This window comes from Perognathus longimembris, chromosome 20 (assembly GCF_023159225.1).
Source record: "Perognathus longimembris pacificus isolate PPM17 chromosome 20, ASM2315922v1, whole genome shotgun sequence".
NCBI classification, from domain to species: Eukaryota; Metazoa; Chordata; class Mammalia; order Rodentia; family Heteromyidae; genus Perognathus; species Perognathus longimembris.
Window position 1 is genome coordinate 31,145,405 of NC_063180.1, and position 26,205 is coordinate 31,171,609.

The 26,205-nt window shown below is 55.3% G+C and overlaps 2 protein-coding genes and 2 long non-coding RNA genes across 5 annotated transcripts in view; 1 reads left to right on the forward strand and 3 right to left on the reverse strand.

Moving 5' to 3' along the window:
- Positions 1 to 2,117: 2,117 nt before the first annotated feature.
- Positions 2,118 to 14,858, forward strand: Idh2 (isocitrate dehydrogenase (NADP(+)) 2). The gene is made up of 11 exons (XM_048368599.1): positions 2,118 to 2,314; positions 9,014 to 9,105; positions 10,657 to 10,822; positions 11,142 to 11,302; positions 11,383 to 11,526; positions 12,133 to 12,269; positions 12,453 to 12,604; positions 13,194 to 13,306; positions 13,439 to 13,536; positions 13,623 to 13,715; positions 14,127 to 14,858. The coding sequence occupies exons 1-11, from the start codon at positions 2,197 to 2,199 to the stop codon at positions 14,212 to 14,214; spliced, it is 1,362 nt and encodes a 453-aa protein (XP_048224556.1). The 5' UTR covers positions 2,118 to 2,196; the 3' UTR covers positions 14,215 to 14,858.
- Positions 4,491 to 5,098, reverse strand: LOC125367900. Its single transcript, XR_007214189.1, has 2 exons — positions 4,733 to 5,098; positions 4,491 to 4,658 (listed from the first exon to the last, which is right to left on the reverse strand). It is a non-coding gene; the product is annotated as an uncharacterized LOC125367900 (long non-coding RNA).
- On the reverse strand, positions 11,010 to 12,859 carry LOC125367899. The gene is made up of 3 exons (XR_007214188.1): positions 12,721 to 12,859; positions 11,653 to 11,657; positions 11,010 to 11,020 (listed from the first exon to the last, which is right to left on the reverse strand). It is a non-coding gene; the product is annotated as an uncharacterized LOC125367899 (long non-coding RNA).
- A 2,862-nt stretch (positions 14,859 to 17,720) lies between the features above and the next one.
- Positions 17,721 to 26,205, reverse strand: part of Znf710 (zinc finger protein 710) — a 39,811-nt gene continuing 31,326 nt past the window's right edge. For both annotated transcript variants that reach the window (XM_048368597.1, XM_048368598.1), the window contains exons 2-5: positions 24,042 to 25,512; positions 22,698 to 22,889; positions 21,665 to 21,839; positions 17,721 to 18,437 (exon numbers count right to left, since the gene is read on the reverse strand). In XM_048368597.1, the coding sequence (XP_048224554.1) occupies positions 18,268 to 18,437; positions 21,665 to 21,839; positions 22,698 to 22,889; positions 24,042 to 25,484 (1,980 nt within the window). In that variant the 5' untranslated portion in view covers positions 25,485 to 25,512 and the 3' untranslated portion in view covers positions 17,721 to 18,267. The remainder of the gene's footprint in view (positions 18,438 to 21,664; positions 21,840 to 22,697; positions 22,890 to 24,041; positions 25,513 to 26,205) is intronic.

Below are 26,205 nucleotides of genomic sequence, written 5' to 3' on the forward strand. Positions count from 1 at the left end.
TTCTGCAGGTTTCCCATTTCTAATAATGGCGTGGCCATTCTTCCAGCCGGGAGCAAGGGCTGAGTCACTGTTCTGCTGTGTGCATGTCCAGGCAGCTGCTACGGGGACCTCTGCAGTCCTACCCTCCCTGGAGGACCCCAGCTAGGCCCAGAGACCCTGTTTCCCTAGCTCTCAGTGCCAAATATCACTCTTTGTGTATAGACACTCCAGAAAATGAATGCCCTAGTACTGGCACGTACGCATGCGCGCACCCCCCCCACAACCTTTGGCTCCTTTGCTGTACAGATGTGAAGACTGAGGTCTAGAAGCTTCATATGACCATATTTCCAGGCCAGTGTGAAAGTCAAATGCCAACACCTTCCCAGTATCTCCCAGTGGGTTGTGTTTTGGTAGTGGGGCTTGAACTCAGGGTCTGCACACGGACCCTCAGCTCTTTTTGTCCCTGAGTTCTTTTTCTTCCAAGGCTTATTATGCTCTACTGCTTTGAGCTGCAGCACCACTTCACATTCCTGGTGGTTCATTGGAGATGAAGAATCTCATGGACATTCCTGTCCTGTCTGGCTTTGAACTGCAATCCTTAGATCTTAGCCTCTTGAGCAGCTAGCGTTATAGGCACGAGCCACTAGTGCCTAGCTTACCAGTGTATTTGTTTTGTTTTTCTAGGACCAGGGTTTGAACTGAGGGTCTGACTCTTTCACTCCCAGGCTGGTGCTCTATCACCTGTGTCTACAACCTGAACTATGCCTCCAGCCCCTCTACCCGTATTTTAAGCGAGAGAATTGAGAAAATAGTAAAGGGACACACTTGCTCCAGACCAGATCTTTGACAGAGACATTAGACTTTGGGAGTTCTAACACAGCCTCCCCTTGGGCCCACTGTACTGGACTCCAGATCCAAAGCAGTAACTCTGTTGGCCTGATTGTACTGGAGGGAAGCTTTGAAGTCAGCGGTTCAAGGTCACCTTCCTGGGGCAGTTCCATCTGGCAATGTTCATTATGAGGCTGTGTGTGTGCACGTGCACCATGCACACACACATGTTGGTGGCTAGGGACACAGGGCAGAAAGGTTGTTCCTGTTCGCACTGAATCTATGCACCTGGGAATGCAGAAGGATTCGTTAGGTTTTTCTAAATAAAACACAGCCCTTGGCAGGTGTCTATTTTAAGAAAACGGGTTAAGAGGTAACAAGTTGGCTGTCTGTTGCCAGAACCCATGGGTCCCGCCTCTCCAATACAAACAGATAAAAACGGACAAGGCACGCTCCAGTAACTGTTTGCTTGCCTCACATTGCTGGACGCCCTGTGTTGGCGACGAGCTTGCTTCTCACGCTGGAGGCCCTGGGTTCGAGGCTACCCATATGGGACTTGGCAGCCGAAGGTGGCGATGGCTCAGCACCTTGGCCCCTCTGAGGCCTCCTTGGCCCCCCTGAGGCCTCTCCCTCCCATTTGATACAGGGGAGGGGAGGGCGCGCAGTGCGACCCAGTGAGCCTTGGAGAGAATTTCTTTGTTTTTGTTGTTTGTCTTTGTTTTGTTGCCAGTCCTGAGGCATGGACTCAGGGCCTGAGCACTGTCCCTGGCTTATTTTTTGCTCAAGGCACTCTACCTCTTGAGCCACAGCTCCACTTCTGGCTTTTTCCTATATATGTGGTGCTGAGGAATCGAACCCAGGGCTTCATGTATACCGAGGCGAGCACTTTACCACTAGGCCATATTCCCAGTCCCTTGGAAAGAATTTCTGCTCTCGGTCTTGGACAAGCCACATGGTGGGCTGGATGTGGGAGCTGACTCACGCGGACCCACGGTGCGTGGTCCTGGCTCCAGAATGCGGAACTCGCAACTGATGGGTGTCCCCGCAGGTTCACTCAGCCACCAAACGCCAAGGACACAAGGCTTTAAGCGAGGTGTCGGCCACCGGCAGCCAGCCAGTGCGGGGGCCCGCTCCGGTGGAGCAGCGCTCGGCGCGGTTCCGGGGGAGCGCTGGGCTCCGGTGAGGCGGGAACCCCAGGGGCCGCGAGGGAGGAGGAGGAACCGCGGGAGGGAGGGGTGAGGAACCCGGAGCCCGGCCCCGCCTCCTCCCAGATAATGCCCAATAAGGCCGCAGCCTGCAGCCCCGCCCCGATCCTGCGCTGGAGACCCAGCCAGGCCCCGCCGAGAGCCGCGCGCTCGGATCGCGGCCCCTCGCCCACCCTGCGTCGAGATGGCCGGTTACCTGCGGGTCCTTCGCTCCCTGCGCACGGCTCCAGGCTGCTCCGGGCCCGCCTGGGCGCCGGCGGCCTTGACCACCCCCAGCCTGCCGGAGCAGCCGCGGCGCCACTGTGAGTGCCACGCGGAGGGCCGGGCGGCGTGGCAACTCCCGGGGCTGGGGACCCCGCGCGCCCACCAGGCCGCACCGGGCCGCACCGGGCACCGGGGTGGGGACTGGAAGGACCCCGGCGATCACTGCCAGGGCTGGGCTCGGGGCTGCCCTGTGCCCCTGGTGTTGGGGGGGGGGGAGCTTAGGGGTGTCCCGCCCCAGAGGGTGCTGTGCTGGGTGGACACAGGCCACCCCGTGGGGGGACCGGCAGGGGAGGGGGGGGGTGCCGTACGTCCTGGCGCAGACAAAGGCGGGTGGGGACACATCCCCTCCGCCCCCTCGCCCTCTGCGCTCACCCGGCCTTGCCGCCAGCCCCACGGCGGCTATTTTGGGAGCCTTTACTGGACAGCTGGCATTCGGTCCGCCTTTGTTTGGCTGCCACTCCCCCCCAGCCCCTCCGTTGCGCGGGAATCTCCTTCCCAGGCCTCTCCGATTTGCCCTTCCTTCCCTTCGTCTTTTCCTTCTTTTCCCCCCTCCCTCTTTTCCCTTCCTTCTCTCTTCCCTCCCCCCTCCTCTTTCTCTTCTTCCCCTTTTCCTCCCTTCCCCCTCTCATTCTTTCGGTGCAGGGAATCCACCCCGGGGCCTTGCGCATGCCCACAGCCAGCTACCCCAGCCCCGTCCCCAGCCTCCCTGACTGACTTGCTTTGGCTGCAGAGATCCAGCCGCGCAACCAACATCACTTTCTCTGATTACTGCCACACAGTGCGCCCAGCATCTATCTGCTCGGGAGAGGACTGCCTCCTCCCGAGCGAGCGAGCTGGAGCGTGGCCTACCTCCATGGCCCAGGCAGGCTGTCCGGCCTGGCATTGAGGCGTTGGCCGTTCCCTCACCTTGGTCACCCAGTGCCCTGCTACAAAAGGCCTCAGACTTTTCGGATGTTTGTTGCTAGGGAAACTTCTATTCGGACCTGGCAGAGAGCCCTTGGTGTTAGCCTGGAGAATGAGGAAGCGGGGTGGGGGTGGGGAGGAGGGAGGATGAGCGGGGCAGGCTTGCCCTGGCCGGAGTGGAGTGGGGTAATCGTTAACCGTGTTAGAGCCGGGGGCCAGCCTTGCCTCTCCTGCCAAGGAGGTTTTCTCTCTTAAAGAGTCAGCTCTGAAACTCCATGGGGTTTCAAGTCCCCACTTGAGTTCCCTTAGGGCCGCGTCCTGTAACTCTGGTACCAGTTAAATGATTTTCTTCCAATTTCCGCTATTTAGTTATTTATTATTTAGTGCAGGACTGGGGCTTAACCTCAGGGCATCATGGCTTTATTTTATTATTATTTTTAATTGGTGGTCCTGGGGCTTGAACTCAGGGTCTGGGTGCTGTCCCTGAGCCTCTTTGTGCTAGCACTCTACCACTTGAGCCACAGCGCTACATCTGGCCTTTTCTGGGTAGTTTCTTGGAGCTAAGAGTCTCACAGACTTTTCTGCCTGGACTTCCTACTGCCAACCTCCTGTCTCAGCCTCCTGAGTAGCTAGGCACGAGCCACAGGCACCTTCCTGGCTCCAGTTCTTCCTATGCTGTGATGTTAAAAGGGAAAAACAAAACAAGAGAAGACCACACTAACAACAATATAAGGCTCCTCTGAGGACATGACTTGGGCTTCACATGAACAAAGCAGTCAGCTGCAGCTTCTTCTCAAAGTCCCTGAGCAGGCGGTGATTAGAGGGGCATGCTTGGGGTGGAAAGGTTAGTGTGCACCACAGAGGGCTCTGGCACTTGTTACTTGGCACTGCTGCTGGAGACAGAATACTTGGCATTCCCCTCACCGACAAGGAAAGGATTTTTTTTTTTGGCTAACCTGGTCCTGTGACTTTGCCGCTGGTCAAATTCCAACACAAGTCTCTTTCTAACCATGCAGCCTCCAGCCAGGGCGGCTGGTGGTTCTGATAAATTAGAGCTCTGGGCCGTGAACCACTGCAAGACTTACCTGCCTGTCTTTATTCTACTCCTGGCTATGTCACCTGCAGATCTTGGCAGTGGCTTCCTGAATGCTCAGATGTTCTGTCTGGAGTTGAGACCTGCGGGGCTGATTGCGCTGGGGGTGGGAGGTGCTGGAGACTGCTCCTCAGTGGGCTAAACCTGGAAGAAGAAAAATCAGGAATGGGGTTTATACTATAGATGAGGCCGTATTAAAAATGCCAACCAGCTGTGATTTTTGTTTTGTTTTGTTTCCCAAGACTGGGAATGGAACTGTTACCTAACCCTTTTGCTCACTGGCTAGTGCTCAACCACCTGAGCCACTCCTCCAAACCTACTTTTGTTTTGAAGTACTTGGTTGGATCCAGGGCCTAGCATGTGCTAGCAAGAGCATTACCTCTAAGCTACACCCTCAGCCCTTTGATACTTGGAGATAGGGTCTCCTAAGTTGCTCAGGCAGGCCTTTAACTAGTGATACTTCTGCCTAGGCCTTCCAAGTAGCTGGGATTGATTGGTGTGAACTACTGCATCTGGCTGCATTTTTTTTTTCTTTTTCTGGTGCTGGAGATCCAACCTAGAACCTCACCTGTGCTGGGCAAACTAGCACTGAGTCACACCGCTGGAGCAGATTGCAGATCGGAAACTGCTAGGGCTGTCTGCTGCTCCCGGGCAATGAGCCGTTTATAGGCAGGGTCACACTATGCCTCCGGTGCATTCTGCTGGCCAGAATTCCCCAGCCTCTGTGTGGCAGTTGTCCCAGAAGGGGCAATTGGTGGGAGAGGTGGCAGCATGTCCAGTGGCAACAGGGCAGCCCTGACCACAAACCCAAGTTCACCTTAACCCAACCTTCTAGCTACTTGGGAGCTAGAGTTTGAGACCAGTGGGAGCAGAAAGTTAGTGAAATCTTCTGGGGCTGGGAATGTGACTCAATGGTAGAGTGCTTGCCTAGCATGCATGAAGCCCCGGGTTTGATTCCTCAGTACCACATAAATAGAAAAATAAATACAAGTGATGCTGTGGCTCAAGTGGTAGAGCACTAGCCTTGAGCAAAAGAAGCTCAGGGACAGTGCCTGGTGAGTTCGAACCCCAGGACTGGACAAAAAAAAAAAAAAGTGAAATCTATCAAAACGGAAACACAAATGCCACGTGCCAGTGGCTCATACTTGTAATCCTAGCTACTCATGAGGCTGAGAGCTGAGGATCATGGTTCAAAGCTAGCCCAGGGGGGAAAAGTCCATGAGACTTTTCTCCAATTAATCACCAAAAATCTAGACGTGGAGCTATGGCTCAAATGGTAGAGTGCTACCCTCGAGTGATGAAGCAAAGGGATAGCACCTAGGGCCTGAGTTCAAGCTCCAGTACAGACACAAAGAAAACGAAACGAACAAACAAGAATGTAAAGGGTTAGGTAGGAAGTGGGAGAATGGGGGGGGGGCGCGTTGGGGTGTGATTGATCAAGATACATTGTTCACTAACTGGACATGTTATGTGTTTACATGCTAGGCATATGCTCTACCCCTGAGCTACCAGCCTGGGTTCCAGGCCATTTTTGAGGATTTTGATCTTTACAAAAGGAGGCTTTGCAGGGCTTGGGGAGTGACACGACTTAACATTTTAACAAGTGTGTTCTGACTTTGGGGGGCGGGACTAGAGACACTGACAGGCTCTGGCAGGTCAGTGCTGGCTTGGATGCTGAATGGCTAGGTTCTGGATATGTTTTGAAAGGCGAGCCAATAAGATTTGTCGCTGGTCTGGATGTGGGAGTTAGAGAGGGAGGTGGCTCCAGCACAACCTGGTCGTTGGCTGGGAAGAATGTGGAGGCGTCTGGGGTTGCCTTCCAGGGAGGGGATGCCTCTGGGAGAAGCAGGGCCCCTTTAGAATCCTTCCCCATGCTGGGGAGGAGGCTCGGTGGGCCTCCTGTGACTTGGTATCCTTCTGCCCCACACGCTTCCCTGCAGGAAGCAGTGTTGCAACATGTCACTCGGAAACTGCCGGTGGCTGTCCTCCTAGGAGTTTCCAGGGCCTGGTCACCATGGTCCTCGAGGGGTAGAGTGTGGCACTGTCCCACCATGCAGGCTGAGCATCAGCAAGGCCTGGAGATCCCACGATCTGGGGGTAATAGAGCACACAAGGCAGGCTGGAGCAAAAGAGGTGCCCTCAGCCGCTCAGCTGGGCCCCAGGAAGTGTCCTCTTGCTGCTGTGGGGCCCCTTCTTCAAAACAGGCTGTGACTGGTTTTTGTTTAAATTGATCTGTATTAATTTATTATATCCTGGGACCTAGAACTCAAGGCCTTGAGCATTTAAGGCAAATGTTCTACCACTTAAGCCACACTTCCAGCCCCAATGATAGGAGTTTGTATGTAACATTTTCTGCTTTTTTGAAAGGGGCTTGTTTAAATTCTCTCACTCATTTGTGCCAGTGCTGTGGCTTAAACTCAGGGCCTCTTGCTTATTCTTGCTTTTAAAAAATTTTTCCGGGCTGGGGATATAGCCTAGTGGCAAGAGTGCCTGCCTCGGATACACGAGGCCCTAGGTTCGATTCCCCAGCACCACATATACAGAAAACGGCCAGAAGCTGCGCTGTGGCTCAAGTGGCAGAGTGCTAGCCTTGAGCGCGAAGAAGCCAGGGACAGTGCTCAGGCCCTGAGTCCAAGGCCCAGGACTGGCCAAAAAAAAAAAAAAAAAATTTTCCCCCTACAGCTCAAGTTCCTCATTTTAATGTTTACGTTTCTATACTGGCAGGAAATGTAATATAGCATTTGCCATATTAACCTTTTTCAGGTGTGTCATTCACTAGTGTTGGGCATGTTGGGTGTAGCCAGCAGCACCGACCATCTCCAGAACTTTCTCATCTTACAAAACTGAAATTCTATATCCATCCAACAGTAACTCCCCACCCCCTACCCTGTCCCCGGCCTGGCCACCCCACTTTTCTTGGTGAATTTGACTCCTCCCGGTGTCTTACGTAAGTGGAATTGTATAACATTTGTCTTTGCAACGAGTCTGTGTAACGACATAATGTTCCTAAGGCTTTCACTTCTAGGAAGGACTTTATTTATTTAGTGTACTGGTTCTGGGGCTTGAATTCAGGGCCTGGGCGCTGACAACGGTGACACTCTACCACTTGAGCCCCACTTCCACTTATGGCTTTTTTGGTGATTCATTGGAGATAAAGAATCTCACAGAGAGCTGGGGATATGGCCTAGTGGCAAGAGTATTCGCCCCGTATACATGAAGCCCTGGGTTCAATTCCCCAGCACCACATATACAGAAAATGGCCAGAAGTGGCACTGTGGCTCAAGTGGCAGAGTGCTAGCCTTGAGCAAAAAAGAAGCCAGGGACAGTGCTCAGGCCCTGAGTCCAAGCCCCAGGACTGGCCAAAAAAAAAAAAGAATCTCACCGATTTTTCTGCCCAGGTTGGCTTCCAACCACAATCCTCAAATCTCAGCCTTCTGGATAGCTGGGATTACAGGCGTGAGTCACAGGCCCCTGGCTTTGTTTCTGCCGCAGCACTAGCAGTGGAACTCAGAGCCTTACAAACACTAGACACATATTCCACCACGGGGCTGGGCGGTGTCTCCAGCCTGAGGCTTGTGTTTTGTAGGCTTCTGTCTTCTGTCCACAAGGAAATGTTTCCAATCCTTGTCTGGTTTGTGCTGTATGAGGGTGTGTGCAACCTAGTAGCCGTGGGCTGCTGGGGTGCTGCTCCAGGAAAGGCTCAGTGCTCCGCAGGGCAGTTCCTGGCTGGTGTCTGTGTGCATGGCACTGTCCATTTGAGGCTTGTTGTGTTGTCCCAGGCCGTGGGCAGAGGAGTGTGCTGCTGTCCTGTCTACACTCGGTTAATCTCACAAGTCGGACTTTGCTTGAAGAGCCCCTTGGTTGCTGGCCCCCTCCACTTCGGCTCTGGACCCCCCATCAGCCACCTGTTGGCTTTTTTTGCTATAGGACTAACTCATGTGAGGCAGCTTGAATGAGGGACTCAGCTCCAATCCCAGGAGCCACATATGCCTGGTCTGGGTCCTCCTAGCTTGGCCATTTTCAAGCTCTATAACTTTTAGGTGGTAAACTGAGCCTGAACCTTGAGAGAATTTTATTGGAAGGATAGTGAGTTGCAGATATAATTACAGGGAAGGAAAACTATGAAGGATTAGATAGGGGGCTGAGAATGTGGCTTAGTGGTAGAGCGCTTGCCTAGCATGCATGAAGCCCTGGGTTCCATTCTCAGTACCACAGAAACAAAAAAGGCCAGAAGTGGCGCTGTGGCTCAAGTGGTAGAGTGCTAGCCTTGAGCAAAAAGAAGCCAAGGACAGTGCCCAGGCCCTGAGTTCAAGCCCCAGGACTGGCAAAAAATAAAAAATAAATTAAAAAAAAAGGATTGGATAAATAGGGTCTCTGCCTACCCTGAGGATTTGGGGCAGGAGCCCCTGGGTTTCCTTTTTCTTTGGTTCTGGGCAAGTAACCTGGCTAGGTCCTTTCCACCTCTACTGTTTTCTGCATATTCCTGGGGACAGGACCTGAGTGGCCAGGCTGACACCCCCCCCCCCCCAGGCCAGGCTGACCCCAGCTCCTGGGCCCGGGGGGGGGGGCATCACTCAGGCTCATCTCCACGGGGGGTGGGGGGGGCTGGGCACATGCAGGGGAGCTGCTTGTTCAGGAGGGGAGGTGGGGGGGCAGGCACTATCCGCCTCTCCTTCCCTGGCTGGGAGGAGGGCCTCCCCTGTGCCCTGCCCAGGGTGTGATGTGCCATGCCTGGTTCTAGATGCTGACAAGAGGATCAAGGTGGCGAAGCCGGTGGTGGAGATGGACGGTGATGAGATGACTCGAATCATCTGGCAGTTCATTAAGGAGAAGGTGCGGCCCCGGGGGCGGCTCTCTGGGCAGGGCTGAGTGGCTCAGGCCCCCAGGATTCACCACTTTCTGGTCGACAGCAGTGCTTTTACCTCCTGGCCAGGCTTCTTTCTTGTGCAGAAAATTGTGTGTGTGTGTGTGTGTGTGTGTGTGGCTTGAACTCAGTGCTTATGCTCTTGCTAGGCTTTTCTGTCATGCCTCCACTTCTGGCTTTTTGCTGGTTAAATGGGGATGAAGGGTCTCCTCAGATCTCAGCTCCCTGAGTAGCTAGCATTACAGGCGTGAGCCACCATGCCAGTGGCTGCTTAGCCCACTCAAACTTTTTTTCTTTTTGAGATGAAGTCTGGCTCAGGCTGGCCTTGAACTCCCATACTTAAGTGATCTTCCTGCCTCAGCCTCCTGAGTACCTCAGATTATAGGTGCGCACCACTGTGCCTGGCTCTTTTTTTTTTTTTAATGGCATGGATTCATGGCCAATCCCATGTCCTATCCATCTGGATCCTCGCCATGGCCTGTGGCTTCCAGGGAAGCCCTGGGAGCTCTGAGTGGTCCCTATCACAGTGTGTGTGCTCACAGAAGAAAGGCTGAGACCACCACTTCTTTATTTTATTCTATTTCACTGCTGGTCTTGGGCTTGAATTCGGGGCCTGGAGTTGTCCCTGAGCCTCTTGTGCTCAGGGCTAGCATTCTACCACTCAAGCCACAGTGCCGTTTCCAGCTTTTTCTTAATAGTTTACTGGGGATAAGAGTTTCACAGGGCTGGGGATATGGCCTAGTGGCAAGAGTGCTTGCCTCGTATACATGAGGCCCTGGGTTCAATTCCCCAGCACCACATACACAGAAAATGGCCAGAAGTGGCGCTGTGGCTCAAGTGGCAGAGTGCTAGCCTTGAGCAAAAAAAAGAAGCCGGGGACAATGCTTAGGCCCTGAGTCCAAGGCCCAGGACTGGCCAAAAAAAAAAAAAACAAACAAAAAGTCTCACAGACTTTTCTGCTCAGGCTGGCTTTGAACCGCAATCCTCAGATCTCAGGCTCCCTAGTAGCTAGGATAACAGGTGTGAGCCACAGTGGCCAGCTTCAGCTTCTTTCTCTATCTATGTTTTGAGAGTGTTTCACTATGTAGTGAAGTCATGACCTTCCTAACTCAACCTCCAGAGTGCTGGGATTACAGGCACGAACCTCCATGCCCCGCTGTGGAGACCTCCACTTCTAACTGTGAAGGTCTCCGAGCACTTGGAGGATGTGAGGGGCACACTGCCTAGAAAAATCTAAATGGGCCAAGGCTGGGACGTGGCTTACTTCTTGGGCCACGACAGATGGTACAGGTAGGGGTTTGGCCCATGCTCAGGGCCGTGTGATATGGAAGCTGACATGCTCAGTGCTCTCTGTGGAGGCCTAACCTCTGCACAGGCCCTGCGGAGGAGGAGCAGCCTCAGCCCTCCCCTGCGCTCCCTGACCAGGTACTTCCTGCCACAGTCCAGACTGCAGGCCTGCCCCTGTTCCTCCTGTTCCTGCTCCGAAGCCAGGACTAATGGGCTGCCCTTTCTCTCCCCAGCTCATCCTGCCCCATGTGGATGTCCAGCTTAAGTATTTCGATCTTGGGCTCCCGAACCGCGACCAGACCAATGACCAGGTCACCATCGACTCTGCATTGGCCACCCAGAAGTACAGTGTTGCCGTCAAGTGTGCCACCATCACTCCCGACGAGGCCCGAGTGGAAGGTGCCAGGACACGGGTGGGGGTGTGCTGGGGAGGGTCCCGGTCGTAGTGCCTGGAGTGGGATTGGGGCCAGAATGAGGGCTTGGAGGAAGTTAGGGTTCCTCAGATAGCTAGTGCTTTACCTCCATGGGGGACGTGGGGAGGTGGAGGCAGACCCTGGCCCCAGCCCAGGCTCTGCTCCAGGCGTGCCACACACACAGCTCCCTTAATCCTCTCGACAGCGCAGGGGCCTTGGCTCATCCTCTGCTCAGGCAAAGGCACCAGCAGAAGCCTCACCATTCTCGTCCTAGACTCAGCCCCACTTTGCCTCTGACCTCACAGAGTTCAAGTTGAAGAAGATGTGGAAGAGCCCTAACGGAACCATCCGGAACATCCTGGGGGGGACTGTCTTCCGAGAGCCCATCATTTGCAAAAACATCCCCCGCCTCGTACCTGGCTGGACTAAACCCATCACCATTGGCAGGCACGCTCATGGCGATCAGGTAGGCCTGGTTGGGAGATAGAGTCTGTGGTCCTAGGCCTCACGGGAGCCCCTGACCTGACCCCTCTCTCTGCTCCCCAGTACAAGTGCACAGACTTCGTGGTGGATCGGGCTGGCACGTTCAAGATGGTCTTCACCCCAAAGGATGGCAGCAGTGCCAAGGAGTGGGAAGTGTACAACTTTCCTGCGGGTGGCGTGGGCATGGGCATGTACAATACAGACGAGGTGAGCCTGGTGTCCCCTCCCCAGCCTGTCTCTCCATCTCTGTCCACCTTTCCTCTCTTCTGTGCTGGCAGGGCTGATGGTTGTAATTACTTCTAAGCTTACCCTCCTGCTTGCCTGGCTGGCTACTTTATCTGAAGAGAGTGCTTACTTCCAGGTCTGGGTCACATGACCATCTCTGACCCAATCACGGAGGCCTGGGGAGGCCCTTTGGAGCAGAGACAGGACATCAGGACAGCCTGTTTGGCTAAGTTGATTGGCTAAGGCAGTGGGCCAGTAAACTGGAAGCCTGGACCTACCCCAGCTGCCCGGTCCAGGAATGGAGGAGGAGGAGGAGGAGGAGGAGGAGGAGGAGGAGGAGGAGAAGGTGGAGGAGGAGGAGAGAGCCTTCCAAAGCAAAGTCGGAGTGGTTGCTTGCTATCAGAAGTTTGGGGGGAGTTCACAGACCAGCCACAATCACCAACACCCACTCCATGGTAGCTGGGGTTAAGTGGGTTTTTGGAAGGCACGGATGGCCTATGTTGTGGAGAACTGGCCCGGGAACGTGGAGGAGAGCTGGCAGTCCCCTGGCTGGAATACCATGGCAGCTTGTGCCTACTCTTCCTGCAGTCCATCTCGGGCTTTGCCCATAGCTGCTTCCAGTATGCCATCCAGAAGAAGTGGCCGCTGTACATGAGCACCAAGAACACCATTCTGAAGGCCTACGATGGGCGGTTCAAGGACATCTTCCAGGAGATCTTTGACAAGTAACAGCCTCTTCCTTTGCTGCTTCCCGAAGATTCCAGAGCCTCCTACCGCCCGGGTGTTATCCTCCTCCCGTGTGGGGAGGGCACTGTCCTGGTGCCCTGGGCTGGTGCTGAGGCTCGGGGAGGGGTCCCTCACTTGCCAGGCTCCCGTCCTCTCCTTGCAACAAGCCCTTTTGCTCCCAGGCACTATAAGACCGACTTTGACAAGAACAAGATCTGGTACGAGCACCGGCTCATCGATGACATGGTGGCTCAGGTGCTGAAGTCCTCAGGTGGCTTTGTTTGGGCCTGTAAGAATTACGATGGAGACGTACAGTCGGACATCTTGGCGCAGGGTATGCTGGGAGGACCCCAGGCCTCTCATCCTCTGTAATCAGCCTGGGCTGCACAGTGACACACTGTCTCCAGAAAAAAAAAGAAAAAAAAAAAAAGCCCAAGGACTATGGCACACAGACAAAGGAAAAGCAGAAATTCAAGGGCAAATCATTTTCTTATATATGCAGACTGCCCACGTGGCCTTCCTGGGGTCTGCAGAGTCCTTATTTCAGTGCTATGGAGTTGCCTTTGGGCCCCAGGCTCCTTGATCACAGAAAAGGTCTTGTGAACTGACTTCTGGATTTGAGAAACTTGGAAATAAATCACAAAGCTTCACAGTAGCCCCAAGCCAGCAGAGATATCCTATGAATTAGACAGTGCTGTTTTCTTCTTCTTCTTGAAATGACCCCCTGGGAGTTACAGGAGTCTGGGGTCCTGGACCTTGGGGATCCCAGAGGTGGGGATGTGTTTTAGCATGCTAGCAACAGCCCTCCTCCCCCCCCAGGATCCTTGCAGCTGCACTGGGGGTGGGGGGTGGGGCGCTGAGCTCAGCCCTGGGTGGTCTGAGTGGAGAGTCTATGCTGACAGAAGGGTCTTCCTGCTTGTCAGGCTTTGGCTCTCTTGGCCTGATGACATCTGTGCTCGTCTGCCCGGATGGGAAGACAATTGAGGCAGAGGCTGCTCACGGGACGGTCACCCGCCACTATCGGGAGCACCAGAAGGTGAGTGGGGGCCATGCACAAGGACGACTACCCCAAGGCCCAATGCTTCTGGCCCTGATTGATGGCTGGCTGGCCCATCCATCTAGGAGCAGGTGCCTATACACACCAGTGACCCATGACCCCTATCCCCAGGGCCGCCCTACCAGCACCAACCCCATTGCCAGCATCTTTGCCTGGACTAGGGGCCTGGAGCATCGGGGCAAGCTAGATGGGAACCAGGACCTCATCAGGTGAGGCAGAGGGCAAGGCCTGTGCGAGGGGTCTGCCCTCACCTCTGCAGGGTCTCACCCTGCCTGCCCCCACCCCCCACTTGCAGGTTTTCCCAGACCCTGGAGAAGGTGTGCGTGGAAACTGTGGAGGGCGGAGCCATGACCAAGGACCTGGCAGGCTGCATCCATGGCCTTAGCAAGTGCGTGGTCTGGGGCACCGGGCAGGGCTGGAGCTCAGCCCAGGTGGGAGGAAGCTAGGAAATCCCTGAGGGACAAGAGTAGCTGCCAAGGGCCTGGGGCAGGACCAGCTCTCAGTGCTCAGTGCTGAGGACTGGCTCAGTCTAATGATGGGTCCCCTATGGCCCCTGCTTGGCTCTTCCTCCATCCCCATCGAAACTGTGGCATCCAGGGGCCTAGACAAAGAGATCGGCCTTCCTAGATGCCTGCTCAATCAGTGCAGTGCTCCTCTGCCCTTTGGTAGTGAGCTGTAGGTATCCATGGCCTCTGCCAGACAGCAGAGGGCCAGGCCCAGGCTCTGCCCTAGCAGGAAGGGTCTGATGGCCTCGGGGAAGCCTGAGCTGCCCCTGATGTACCTGGCGTTCCCCTGGCAGTGTGAAGCTGAATGAACACTACCTGAACACCACAGACTTCCTGGACGCCATCCAGAACAACCTGGACAGAGCTCTGGGCCAGCCGTAAGGGAGGCGCTGCCTGGCCGCGGTGTGGACCAGCCCTGGTGCTTGGGCCCTCCCCACATGTGTTAGGGCTGAGCCTCACAGCCCCACTCTCTGGAGGCCTTCCTAGGGGACAATTGGTTTTTAATGAGATGTTTTCAAAAGTCTGAGTGCCTTCCTCCCCTCCTCCCCGTGTGCTTTACCTCAGCCGGTCAGTGTGCTCCGCACCGTCATTTTTACTGCCTTGAACACATGGGGTCCTACTTAGCTACTAAAAAGCTCTTCACAAAACTGTCTGTAGTGTGTGTTCCTGAGGGGAAGGGGCAGCTGGGGCAGAGACCCTCAAGTCTCAAGACGTTGCTGCCCAGGGTGGTTTTGGACCATGATCCTCAGATCTCGGCCTCGTGAATTGATAGGACTACAGGCACGAAGCACTGGTGCCCAGATCTGGATATTAATGTTTGGTTGTGTTAATTTTAACCTCAATGTCTCTGGGCCTCTATCTGCCCTTTTCTCTATTACTAAAATCAGGTTCCCCATGTGCCTGCTTTGAAGGGCTATTGGGTTTGGCATACTTGGATGAGAAGGGAGGGGGACCCCTGTAGTCCCGATCCGTGGATCCCACACTTGTATTTTCACCATGCTTCAGCAAAGCTAGACAAGTGAAGCGACAAAAAGTCGTTCCAAAGGTACATGCTTTGAGTTCAAATGTCCTGGCAAACAACATTGAGTACCTATTTTTTTTTTTCTGAGCTATTTATGGATCAAACCCAGGGCCTTGAACGTCTCAGGTGTGCACTCTTCCACCGAGCTACACCCAAGTCAAGTCAACTTGTACTTGATAAAATAGTCAGCTCTCCATACACACAGGCTCTGCGTCCTCAGATCCACCAACCTCAGACTGGACATATTTGTAAAGAACCCGCTGTGGTATTTCATGCCTGTGGGTCTAAGGCAGGATTGAGTTTGAGGCCATCCAGGGTCACGCAGTTCCACAGTGCTGTCTCAAACAGATGGAAACATCTAAAAGACATGCCTAGTTGGGCACTAGTGGCTCATGCCTATAATCCTAGCTACTCAGGAGGCTGACATCTGAGAATTGGGGGGAGTAAAGTCCCTATCTCCAATAAACTACCCCCCCCAAAAATCCCTAAGTGGAACTGTGGCTGCAGGATTGGGGGGGGGGGGGAGTCATGCCTATGACCCTCCCCCCCCACATCATTATGCCTTGAGTGATATGGTATGTGTATGATATTCACATTAGTAGGTGTGGATGTGGGCGTGGCTCAAGTGGTAGAACACCTGCCTATCAAACTCAGACTTGAATCTGACTTCATCTCCCCAAAACTGTAGAGAGGACAATGCATGTGGGTTCTGTTTTGGTCACCTTTGGGTTTTGGTACCTTTAAGGTATGGGAAGAGGGCGCCCTACAACCAGTCTCTCCTAAATACCAAGGGAATCCTTCAGGACTACTATAGCAACCCCAAGTTTCACTGCTGCCTTGGTGCTCAGGCACAGGCCACAGCCCTTCCCCCATGCTGGCTGCCCCCACTTCCCCAACTCCCTCAGGGCTGCAGGAAAAGCTGGGGCTTCTGTCCTGGGGTGAAGGAGTGGGGAGTCTGGAGGCCTTAGCCTGTACCCTTCCCTTGGGCTTGGAGCTGCTGCCTGCTGAAGGGGCCTGCCACAGGTCCCCCCTCCCCCAGTGACACAAGAAGCCTTCATTCTGGGGGAGGGGGGCCCCTAAAAGCTGTGGGAAGGAGCACTCTCACTAAAGAATATTCCATTTATTTATAATTATTGCTAAGTAAACTTCTCTTTTCAACAGGAACATAAAAACACAGTAGGGCTCTGCACAAGAGGAATCTCTAAAACAGTTGGTTTGTATACACGTCAAAATAAGTTAGAATGGAATTCGTCCAGGAGTTCCCCCCCACCCCCCCGCCATGCCTCTCCTGAGGAGGCTGAGGAGGCTGGGGAGGAGTGAGGGCAAGACCTCACCAAGACCACCCCGGCTCAAACTGTGCGTGTGCCATCTACCCCTCTGCACTGCCCAGGTACCAGGCACAGGGCAGGGGGCGTTCAAGTGTAGAACCTCACAGAGGGCTGCTGCTGATTTTGGAGGTGACCCCCTCCCCCCCACCTGGGCCAGACTTTCCCCTTTGGCTCCCAAGACCAAGGCCACTGTGCTGGCAGGAGGGGTGGGGGAAGGAGGTGCGGGGTGCTTTTTGGTACCAGGGGGGAGAAAGATGCTGTGGGAAGAGGTAGTTTACAGGAGGGAAGCCTTCTGCTCAGCAGGGGAAAAATGTCTTGTGCAGGGACGCTGCAGTCACTGCCACCTGAGGGGCATTGCGGCGGGCACATGGGGGGGGGGGGGGAGGCGGAGCCTTGGAGTCTGCGGAGCCACTGTGTTCAACCCCACTCCCTGTTCTGATCACAGGCACCTGGTGGCCTGGCCCACTCCTTCACTTAGGGAGTTGGGGCTGGAGCAGGGGCAAGCTCCTGCATACCAAGCTCATCCTGGGTTCTTGGCCCATGCTAGTGGCTCCCAGCAAAGCCCCTCCCCACAGAGGCTTGGAGCTGGGGGCTTGCATGCCCAGAGTTCCTGAATGTGCTATTTCCCCGCCCTGGGCCTGTCAGCTGTGGTTTCCAGAGCAGTCAGCAGTGAGCACAGGGCAATCAGCCTGGGCTCTCCCTCTGCCTTTGGCCCCAGCTTCCCCAGGCCCCCAGCCCGTAGCTACAGTTGGGAGCCAGAGCCTGGCCAGGTGGCGTCGGGCTGGGGAGGGGGGGGGGGCACTCTCACAGCACACAGCTTTTCAAGAAGAAACGGCGTGGCCTCATGCCTGCCATCCCAGCCCCTTGGGAGGCTGAGATCTGAGGATTGTGGTTCAAAGCCAGCTCAGGCGGGAAAGTCTGAGGTTCTTATCTCCAATTAATTGCCCAGAATGCTGGAAGTAGAGCCGTGGCTCAAGTGGTAGAGCACTAGCCTTGAGCTTAAAAAAAAAAAAAAAAAAAAGCTCAGGGACAGCACCTAGGCCCTGAGTTCAAGCCCTAGCACTGGCACAAAAAAAAAAAAAAAGAAAAAGAAAAAGAAAACAAACAAATGTATCTCCATCCCAAAAAAAATGGGGGGGGGGTAGGGAAGGAGGGGAACAAGTGACAACTGATTTGGAAAGAAAAGGAAATAATAAATTATCTTCAAAATACCCCCTTTTGCTAAAACATCTTTTTGTTTTTCTTCTATGGTCTTCATTTTTAAGTATGTTGCCCTTTTCTGGGAGCCGGATGACAGACCCCATCCTCAACACACCTACTTGCTTATGAGAAGCTGGGCGTCCTTTCGTCCCCGGCAGGTGTCCTTGGCCTCCCTGAGGATGCCCCTGGGGGTCCCCAGAGACGCCTCACCCTGTCACTGCCTTGGGCCTAGGGGGCTCCTGGCATCCTGAGGCCTCACGCAAGTGTCCGATCTCCTTGGATGGAGGAGGACGGAGGTGCCCCACGCAGGGCAGATGCGAGCGACATTCGTCCCAATCCACTCACTTTAGGGGACTTGCACTCCCAGACAGGGCGGAAGGGCAGGGATGAGGGGCACAAGGGAGGACGCTGGCTGGGGGCTGGGCAGGCCCAGGAGGTAGACAGCAGTGCCCTGCCTGACTGTTCAGTGGTGGGTGGGGAAGGGGCTTGTGGACCTGGGTGGGGGGCAGTGCTGGCCAGCATGGGAGCTCAGATACCCTTCCCCGCCTCCCGCCCAGGCAGGGGTTGGCCTGGAGGAGAAGCAAAGCTTGGCTCAATTGTCAGGACTCTTGTTCTGGGTCCTTGGATCCTGCCAGCATTTTCCCACCCGCCCACAGCAGGCCAGGGGGGCCCAGCCCAGGGCCTGTGTCCCTTTCCTCGCCAGGACGAGGCCAGTAGTACAGTCTCCATTTGGTCGAAAGGTCCCTGGGGTGGTGGTGGTGCATGGCTCGTAGTGGGGGGCTGGGGACTGTGGGACAGTAGCTTGTGCTCTGGGGTGGGGTCCGTGGGCCTCCCCACCCTTCACCCCCCCCTCGTGACATCCCCCCACACCTGGGCCCCCACCCGCTATAGCACATTATAGTATGCCATTTCCTTCATAGCCTGCTCGGTGAGCGCATTGGCCTCAGTGCTGCCATCCACGCCAGCGAAGGTGTAGCCATTTTCCTCAAAGTCCTCCATCTCCTGCTGGCTGTCAAGCTCAGAGGGGTCGGGGCCCGCCAGCTCCATCATGGGGTCTGTAAGAGAAGGGTGGAGTTAGGCCTGGATACTGCCTGGTGGGGAGCCGGTCACCCCTGCAAAGGAGGCTGGTGACGTTCTTTGTATATGCCCATACTAGGGCTTGAACTCATGGGCCTCATGTTCTCTCTTGGCTTGTTCACTCAAGACTGGTGCTCTACCACTTGAGCCACACTTCCTCCTGTCCAGTGTTTCCTTGGATTAACTGTGGAGTAGGATTTCTTTGAACTTCGATCCATACACAGATCTCAGCTTCCATAGTAGCTAGGATTACAGGCGTGCACCGCTGGCACAGGACTTATTCGGAGACTGTTCTCAAGGTTTGGCAGCCTGGTACTATGTGAACACTGAGGGGTCTGGGCATGGACTTTGGGGCAGCCACTGCCCCTGCTGAAACTTCTGTCACTTTTCTTCTTTTTTTTTTGCCAGCCCTGAGCTTGAACTCAGGGTCTGGGCACTGTCCCTGTACCCTTCTTTTGCTCAAGGCTAGCACTTTACCACTTGAGCCACGGCACCCACTTTTGGCTTTTTCTGTGTATGTGGTGCTGAGGAATCGAACCCTGGGCTTCATGCGTGCTAGGCAAGCACTCTACCACCAAGCCACATTCCTAGCTCTGCCTCCTTTCACTCTCACAACGTGAAATCCTTGTGCACTTCCTCAAGGCTCTGTAAGGCCACTAGTTTAGCACCTACTGCTCACCAAACCCTTCCCATACCCAGTTCATCCAATGCTTACAGCAACCTCAGTAAGTAAATCAAAAGGCTGAGGCTCAGAGAGGTTCATCAGTTTGTTACCCCGCCAGTGTTCTTGTTTCCAACTGCAACGGCTCTGCCAGAAGGTGCTGGAGAGAGCAGTTAGTTTGTCCTCTGACCTCCTGCCAGCATTCCTGCTTTAAACCAGTTCCACCCAGTCTACTCCTGGCCTCTCCAAGGACGTGTGTACACACCCAAGGCAGCTCCACAGAGGCCGCTGGTTAGTTTATCAAACTGAAATCTTATTTTCTAGAGCTCTTATTGTTTTAACAACAGCCAGATGGAGGTATTCCAGGTATACTTGAAGCTTAGCTTGGGTGGTAGAGCACTTGCCTAGCCAACGGGAGGCTCCGGAGGCTGGCAGGCAGAGGCTCACCCAGAGAGGTTGGTTGGCAGGGACTACAGCTCACCCACTACATATTCTGCCCACCCACTGAGAATATGCATTTGAATCTGACCTTGCTAAGTACACTCAGGGCTTCTGACCTTGGCTGGATTATCATCTGGGGCATAGTTCTTCCTCCTGTTTATGGCAAGGCACTGACTAGGCTGTGTTTCTGCTCTCCAACCAGTAGATCCCAGTACTACCAGCCCAGTTATGACACCCAGAGTCTGGGAGGTGAACTCCACGATCTAATCTGGTCACTTGGTCTGGAGATGACTGCTAGTCAGTTTCTTAAACCTTCTCTCCAATGAGTTCAAAGCACTATAAAGGGAGCAGGCTCTGACTGGTTCACTCCTGTGCGCACTGGCAGCCCTCCTGGGACTAGGAGGAAAATCCCAGCTGGTGCTGAGGGCAGAGAGAGGGGCCTGACAGACTCTGACATCCTTGTGGACGTCAGCTCCCAATTGCCTCTCCATGTCCTAGCTCATGCCAGGCTGAACTGTGTATTGGCTACATCCACTTCACTGGGTTCCCAACCCCCATAGCCTGGGCCAGTTCTTTTCCTGCCCTCCAATTACACAGCTGGTTATGAGCAAGGAAGTTATATGAAACACTTGGGGGAAAGCTTCTCCCTGTCTCTACCGGGCACCCCCCGGTCATCTTTAAGTTTGTTGGCTCAGTCCAGTCGGGCCTAGCAAACAATCTATTATTGTTACATATTTTTACAGTGATCTACCTCCCCAAATGACAGCCATATAGAGCACAGGTGATCCCACCTAGAACCTGCTGGCACCTACAAGTGATAGGCTAATCGCCCCTCACCAGCACCGTGTCCTCTGGTGGCCACTGGGAAGCTGTGGACCCTAAGAGTGGCTAGTGGCGGGCTGGAGACAGTGGTCCGGCCATCCTGGCACCATCTGTGTAGGCCAGGTTGGCTCCGTCATCTCCCCTGGTGGCTCAGCTACAGAGGAGACAGACGCCACTGCTAGAAGCCACTAAAGAGCCTGTGATAACCGGGACCATGGCTCTGGCTTGAGGTCACGTGTTCTCAAAGTGAGATCTTTAATTAGCAGACCAGTGAGGACCCAGGCACTATTGAAGATTCCAGTTCTCCCACCTGCCCTCCTGCAGCGGAAGCCGGGCCTCAACCGTCGTCCTAGGGGAACTGCCCCCCCCCCCCCCACCAAGCTACACCACCATCACCCAGGACCCCATGCAGAACAGCACCTGACCAGGGGGCGGGGCTGGACAGACACCAGGGGCAAGGATGCCAAGATTCCATGCACAGGGCATCCATGCCCGCCCATGGAGCACTCACTGGGGTCCTGCTGCCATCTAGGGAGAAATTCCAACATGGCCAGTCACCCTGCCATGTCAGAGGTCAATGGTTAGCTCTGTGGTGTGGGGGCTGAAGGGAGAGGCTGTTGTGAACACCTCTGAAACTTCTACCAGCTGTGCTGGAATGTTCTCACAGATCCTAGTGGCAGGCCTATGTATACCTCTCTCTTGTGAGCACAGGGAACCTTCTCCGGCAGGCACTGTGCAGAGTGCACCCGACTGTGACACTCTCTGTGGCTGGGAAGCTCAGCGCCGCCCTCTGTGTGTCCGTGGTGAGCTCCATGGCCTCTCTCTTACCTCCTCTCTTGCCATCCCTCCCTACTTCTGTCCTTTCTTCCCATCCGCCCCTTATCAAACGTCATCTCGCGACAACGAGGCGGCCAGCGCTCTACTAATGGCCTTCTGTCTCTGCCCTTTAGTTTCTGCCTCTGTAGAAGCGGGGGGGAGGCAGTGCCAGAGCCAACCCCACTGTGAGGACCACCAGTCACACAGCACTCGATAAATGTAAGTTATTACTTTTATTAATAGTATTGTTTTCATGAGCTCATGTCACTCCTAGGAAGCAGACATAAATACCCCACCATTATTGCCAGCACGTCCCCCCGGGGTCCCCCCTTCTCCAGCTCTGAGCCCACCCCACTGAGGTCTCGGCCTTGGCCAGCCTCCCTGCTCCCCTAGCTGGCCAGGCGGCTCCCGAGGGCGGCACGCTGCTGTCGCTCCCACTCCGTCCTCTGCGTACGGCCCACCCACCTTGGCTGTCCAGGCCGAGGTCCATGACGCCATGCTTCACCTTCATGTGCCGGCTCAGGTTGCCCTTGAGGTTGAACTTGCTGGAGCAGTAGGGGCACTTGAAGGGCTTGCTGCCTGCGTGCAGGTGCATGTGGCCCAGCAGGTTGTACATGCGGTTGAAGGACTTCCCGCACACCTGGAACACAGCAGCCGTGAGCCTGTGGGAGCCCCCATCCCTGGTCCTCTCCCAGGTGCCTCCTCCACAGCAGGGCAAAGCCCTCTCCTTTATTTTTGTGAACTCAGGGCCTTGAGCTCCTGCTTAGCTTTATAGTTCAAAGCTGGTGCTCCGCCCCATGAGCCACAGCTCCACTTCCAGCTTTTCTTTTTGTCGGGGGGGGGGGGGGGGGCGGGGCTGGGGGGGGACTTTAACTAGGGGCCTGGACGCTGAACTCTTTTGCTCAAGGCTAGCACTCTACCACTTGGAGCTACAGCGCCACTTCTGGTTTTCTAGTGGTTAACTGGAGATAGTCTCGTTGACTTTCCGGCCCAGGATGGCTTTGAACTGTAATCCTCAAATCTCAGCCTCCTGAGTAGCTAAAATGACAGACCATGAGCCATCAGTGCCCAGCTTCACTTCCAGCTTTTTTTGCCAGTTAATTAGAGATAGGAGTCTGCCCAGGCTGGCTTTTAACCATGGTCCACAGATCTCAGTCTCCTGAGTAGTTAGGATGACAGGTGTGAGCCGTTGGTGTAGGCCAAAGCCCCCTTTGGCTGGTCATCCATCCACTGCTATGTGGGTCGCCGCCCCCTCTCTCAGAGCTGGGTGGGAAAGTCCAGGACTCAGATGTCACCACACAGAGTCCCAGACCCGGGCCCCTTCTGCGACTACACAAGGACCTTCCCTTGGGTCCCTGGCTCTCCAGAAACACAACTTCTGGGCTGTGGACCTCACCTGGCAACCCTGACCTGACCACCCCCAAGCCAGGTAAGGCATCACCCAGGGTACCCCAGAAACCTGGGTGCCCCAAGCACAGACAAGGCGACACCCGAGTACCTTGCACTTGAATGGCTTCACAGGCGAGTGTACAATCATGTGTGTCTTGAGGGTCTGCTTCTGCACGAAGGTCTTGAAGCAGATGTGGCACTGGTAGGGCCGGACGCTGGTGTGGATCAGCATGTGGCGCTTCATGTTGGCCTGCAGCGTGAACTCACGGCCACACACCTCGCACTTGAACTCCTTCACACCCTGGGGGGAGGGGGGCAAGCGGACGCCCATCACGGTCAGGGCCTCACTTTACACAAGCTTTCTGGGGGTGCTCCCGAGTAACCCCGGGATAATGCAGGACATGGAACCCAGTGCAAGGATGGTGTGGCCTTACAATTTGCCACCAGCGCACCTGTGCACTTAGGCCTGCACCTGGGGGCACACGAGATCAGTCATGCATGCTTGGACCACCTGTGTTTTTTTCCCTCAGAATGTCCTACATGGAGCAGTCCTCGAGCACCCAATCTATCTTGCCCATTCCTAAAGGACGGATTCAGACAGGGGGAGGAACAAAGAGCTTCCTCTGCCCTTCTGCCTGCTGTGTCCCCTCCCTGGGCTCATCCAGGCCTCTGGCCTCCCATCTAGGAATGAGAGAAGATGACTCCCAAACAGTGTTCTGTTGGTCCTGCAAGCGTCCTATCAACATTTCATTCAAAAAAACTTTTTTTTTCTTTTAGTAAGTTCTTCTATTTAAAAAACTAATTTCAGAGCTGGGCACCGATGGCTCACACCTATAACCCTAGTTACTCAGGAGGTTAAGATCTGAAGACTGCGGTTCAAAGCCAGCCTGGAGAGGAAAGTCCGTGAGGTTTTCCATCTCCAATCACCCCCCAAAAAAGCTATGGCTCAAGTGGTAGAGCAAAAGAGCTCAGGAACAGTGCCCAGGCCCTGAGTTTAAGTGCTTGCATGCGCGCACACACACACACACACACACGACTAGAGGTATGGTTCAGCCACAAAGCACCTGCCTAGCAAGCACAAATTTAAACCCTATTATTAGGAATAAAACAAACTAGTGCCAGAACTCAGGGTCTTGCGCTTTTGCTTTACTTTTTTTTGGTCCCGTATGGGGCTTGAACTCAGGACCTGGGCACTGTCCCTGAGCTCTTCCACTCAAGGCTAGCCATCTATCACTTTAAGCCACAGTTCTACTTCCACTTTTCTGGTGGCTAATTGGAGAAAAGAGTCTCATAGACTTTCTTTCCCTGGATGGCCTTGAACCACAAGAAAACAGACGCTCCCTTCTATTTCTCGCTAGCACCCTCATGAAGCTAAACCAGTGGGCACAGGGCGGGGGGACATGAGTGTGTCTGAGCGCCTCTCGGCCATGCCGAAGCACGCGGGCAGCCTTACCTTGTGCGTGAGGGAGTGCTGCTTGAGATGGTGCACCTGGCTGAACTCCATGCCGCACTCGGTGCACACGAAGGGCCGCACATTCTGGTGCTTGAGCACGTGGTTCTGCAGCTGGCTGCGGTAGTGGAAGGACTTGTCACACTCGAGGCACTGGTACAGCGTGGGGCCCTGGTGGGAAGCCAGGTGGCGCTTGAGCTGGGTGAGGGTGGAGAAGTCCAGGCCGCACTCCACACACACGTGGCAGCGGCCGCTCTCGTGCTTCACCTCATGGGCCTTGAGCTCGCTGGGGTAGGCGAAGCCGCGGCCGCAGAAGTGACAGCTGTACGGCTTCACCTCGGAGTGCAGCAGCATGTGGCGCTTGAGGTGGCTGGTCTGCGTGAAGGCCTTGTGGCACACCTGGCACTTGTGCGGCCGCGTGCCCTGGTGCGTGAGCAGGTGCGTCTGCAGGTGGCTGGGCTGCTTGAAGAGCTTGCTGCAGTGAGGGCACGAGTGCGGCTTGATGCCGTTGTGGCCCAGGATGTGCGTCACCAGGTTGTACTTGGACGTGTACGACTTCTCGCACATGCGGCACTGCCAGCGCTTCTGCCGGTCGCCCGCCTCCACCAGGTAGCTGTCGTCGATCTGCACGTTGATGTCTAGCCGGTCCAGCTGTGCCTTCTTGTGCCGCTCGGCCGTGGAGCCTGCCGCATCTGCCTCGAACTCCCCCGCCTCCTGCCACACGAAGCCGGACTCCGGCTTCCCGGGCTCCGGGGACGCCAGGGCAGGAGCCTCGGGGTCACTCAGTGGGGCCAGGTGGGCTGGTTCGAACCCGCACTCAGCAGGCAAGGCCTCAGGCCCGGGCAGCGCCATGCCGGGCTGCGGCTCGGGGAAAGGGGGCTCGAAGGGCGCCGTGTCCAGCTCCGGCCGGGGCGTGCGGGGCGTGTGCCGCAGCGGCCGCAGCTTGCGGCTGAAGGCGTTCAGGTCCATCATCCGCATGGCGCTGCTCTGCACCAGGGCCTCGCAGCCGCCGCCCGCCGCCTCCGCTGCCGCCTCCACTGGGCCGGCGTCTTTGTCGTCCCCGGGCACCGATACCTCGTAGATCTCCTGCTCCTCGTCCTCCTCCACCTTCTCAAACTTCACCTTGGGCACCAGGCGCACGGGTGGCCGCGTCTTCCGCCGCGTGTGCTTCTCGAAGGCGGCCTCCACCTCCAGCACCTCCTCCTCGGCGGGCTCCTCCAGCGCCCGCCCATTGCACGCCAGCTGGTACACATCGGGGCCCGGCGGCCCGGGGTCCCCCATAGTCGTCCCGGACAGCTCAGGCCCTAGGTCAGGGTAGAAGGCCTCGGCGCTTATGGTCGCTCCGAAGAGCTCATTCTCGGAGACCAGGCCCAGGACGGCAGCCTGGGCCAGGGAGAGCACCACCACAGCGTCGGTCTGTGTCCCTGAGTCCTTGAAGCGCTCCATCCCGCGCAGGCCGCCTAGGAGGGCATCGCTGTGGGAGAGAGGGGCACACTGATTATAGCTGCCAGGTCACAGCCAGGCACCCGTGGACCGTCTCTGGAATCCTGACCGCTCAGGAGGCGGAGATCGGCTTTCGAGATTCAAAGCCAGCCCAGAAAGACACATCAGAGGGACTCTTAAATCTCCAATTAACCAGCAAAAAGCTGAAAGTGGAGCCATGGCGCCAACGGTGGAGTGCCAGCCTTGAGTAAAAAAGACAAGGGAGGACCAAAGGCTGTGAGTTCAAACCATTTTTGTATCAGCACAAAAAGAAGCAAAGAAGGAAAGGAAGAAGGGGAGGGGAGGGAAAGGGAAAGGGGGGAAGGGGGGGAGAGGGGAGGGAAGAGGAGGGAAAGGGCTAATTCTATATAGCGCAGACTCCCTAGATCTTTTTCTGCCTGGAGAGCAGGATACGCTTATAATTACAGAGCCAACAGTGCGTAGCCAGTGCCGCCTCCCCCCGTGGACTCCTGGATAAGCCCCGCCCCCACCTGGCCTCAGTCTCCCCACCTGTAAAACAGGGAGGTTGCACTTTCGTGATTTGCCATCTGTACCCTCTAAGTCCTTCCAGAAGTCTCCAGAAACTGCAAAAACTCAGAAAAGCAAAAACTTAACAATTCCACTACTTGAAGAACCGATCAAAACCACCATCAACTCAAATGTGATAGGGACCACGTTCCACCAT

Bases quoted from the DNA above. Each gene is read 5' to 3' on its own strand.
- Idh2 (XM_048368599.1), top strand. From the start codon at position 2,197: ATGGCCGGTTACCTGCGGGTCCTTCGCTCCCTGCGCACGGCTCCAGGC. The intron at 11,303-11,382 runs GTAGGCCTGGTT...TCTGCTCCCCAG, and splicing joins GGCACGCTCATGGCGATCAG to TACAAGTGCACAGACTTCGT. The intron at 13,537-13,622 runs GTGAGGCAGAGG...CCCCACTTGCAG, and splicing joins GGGAACCAGGACCTCATCAG to GTTTTCCCAGACCCTGGAGA.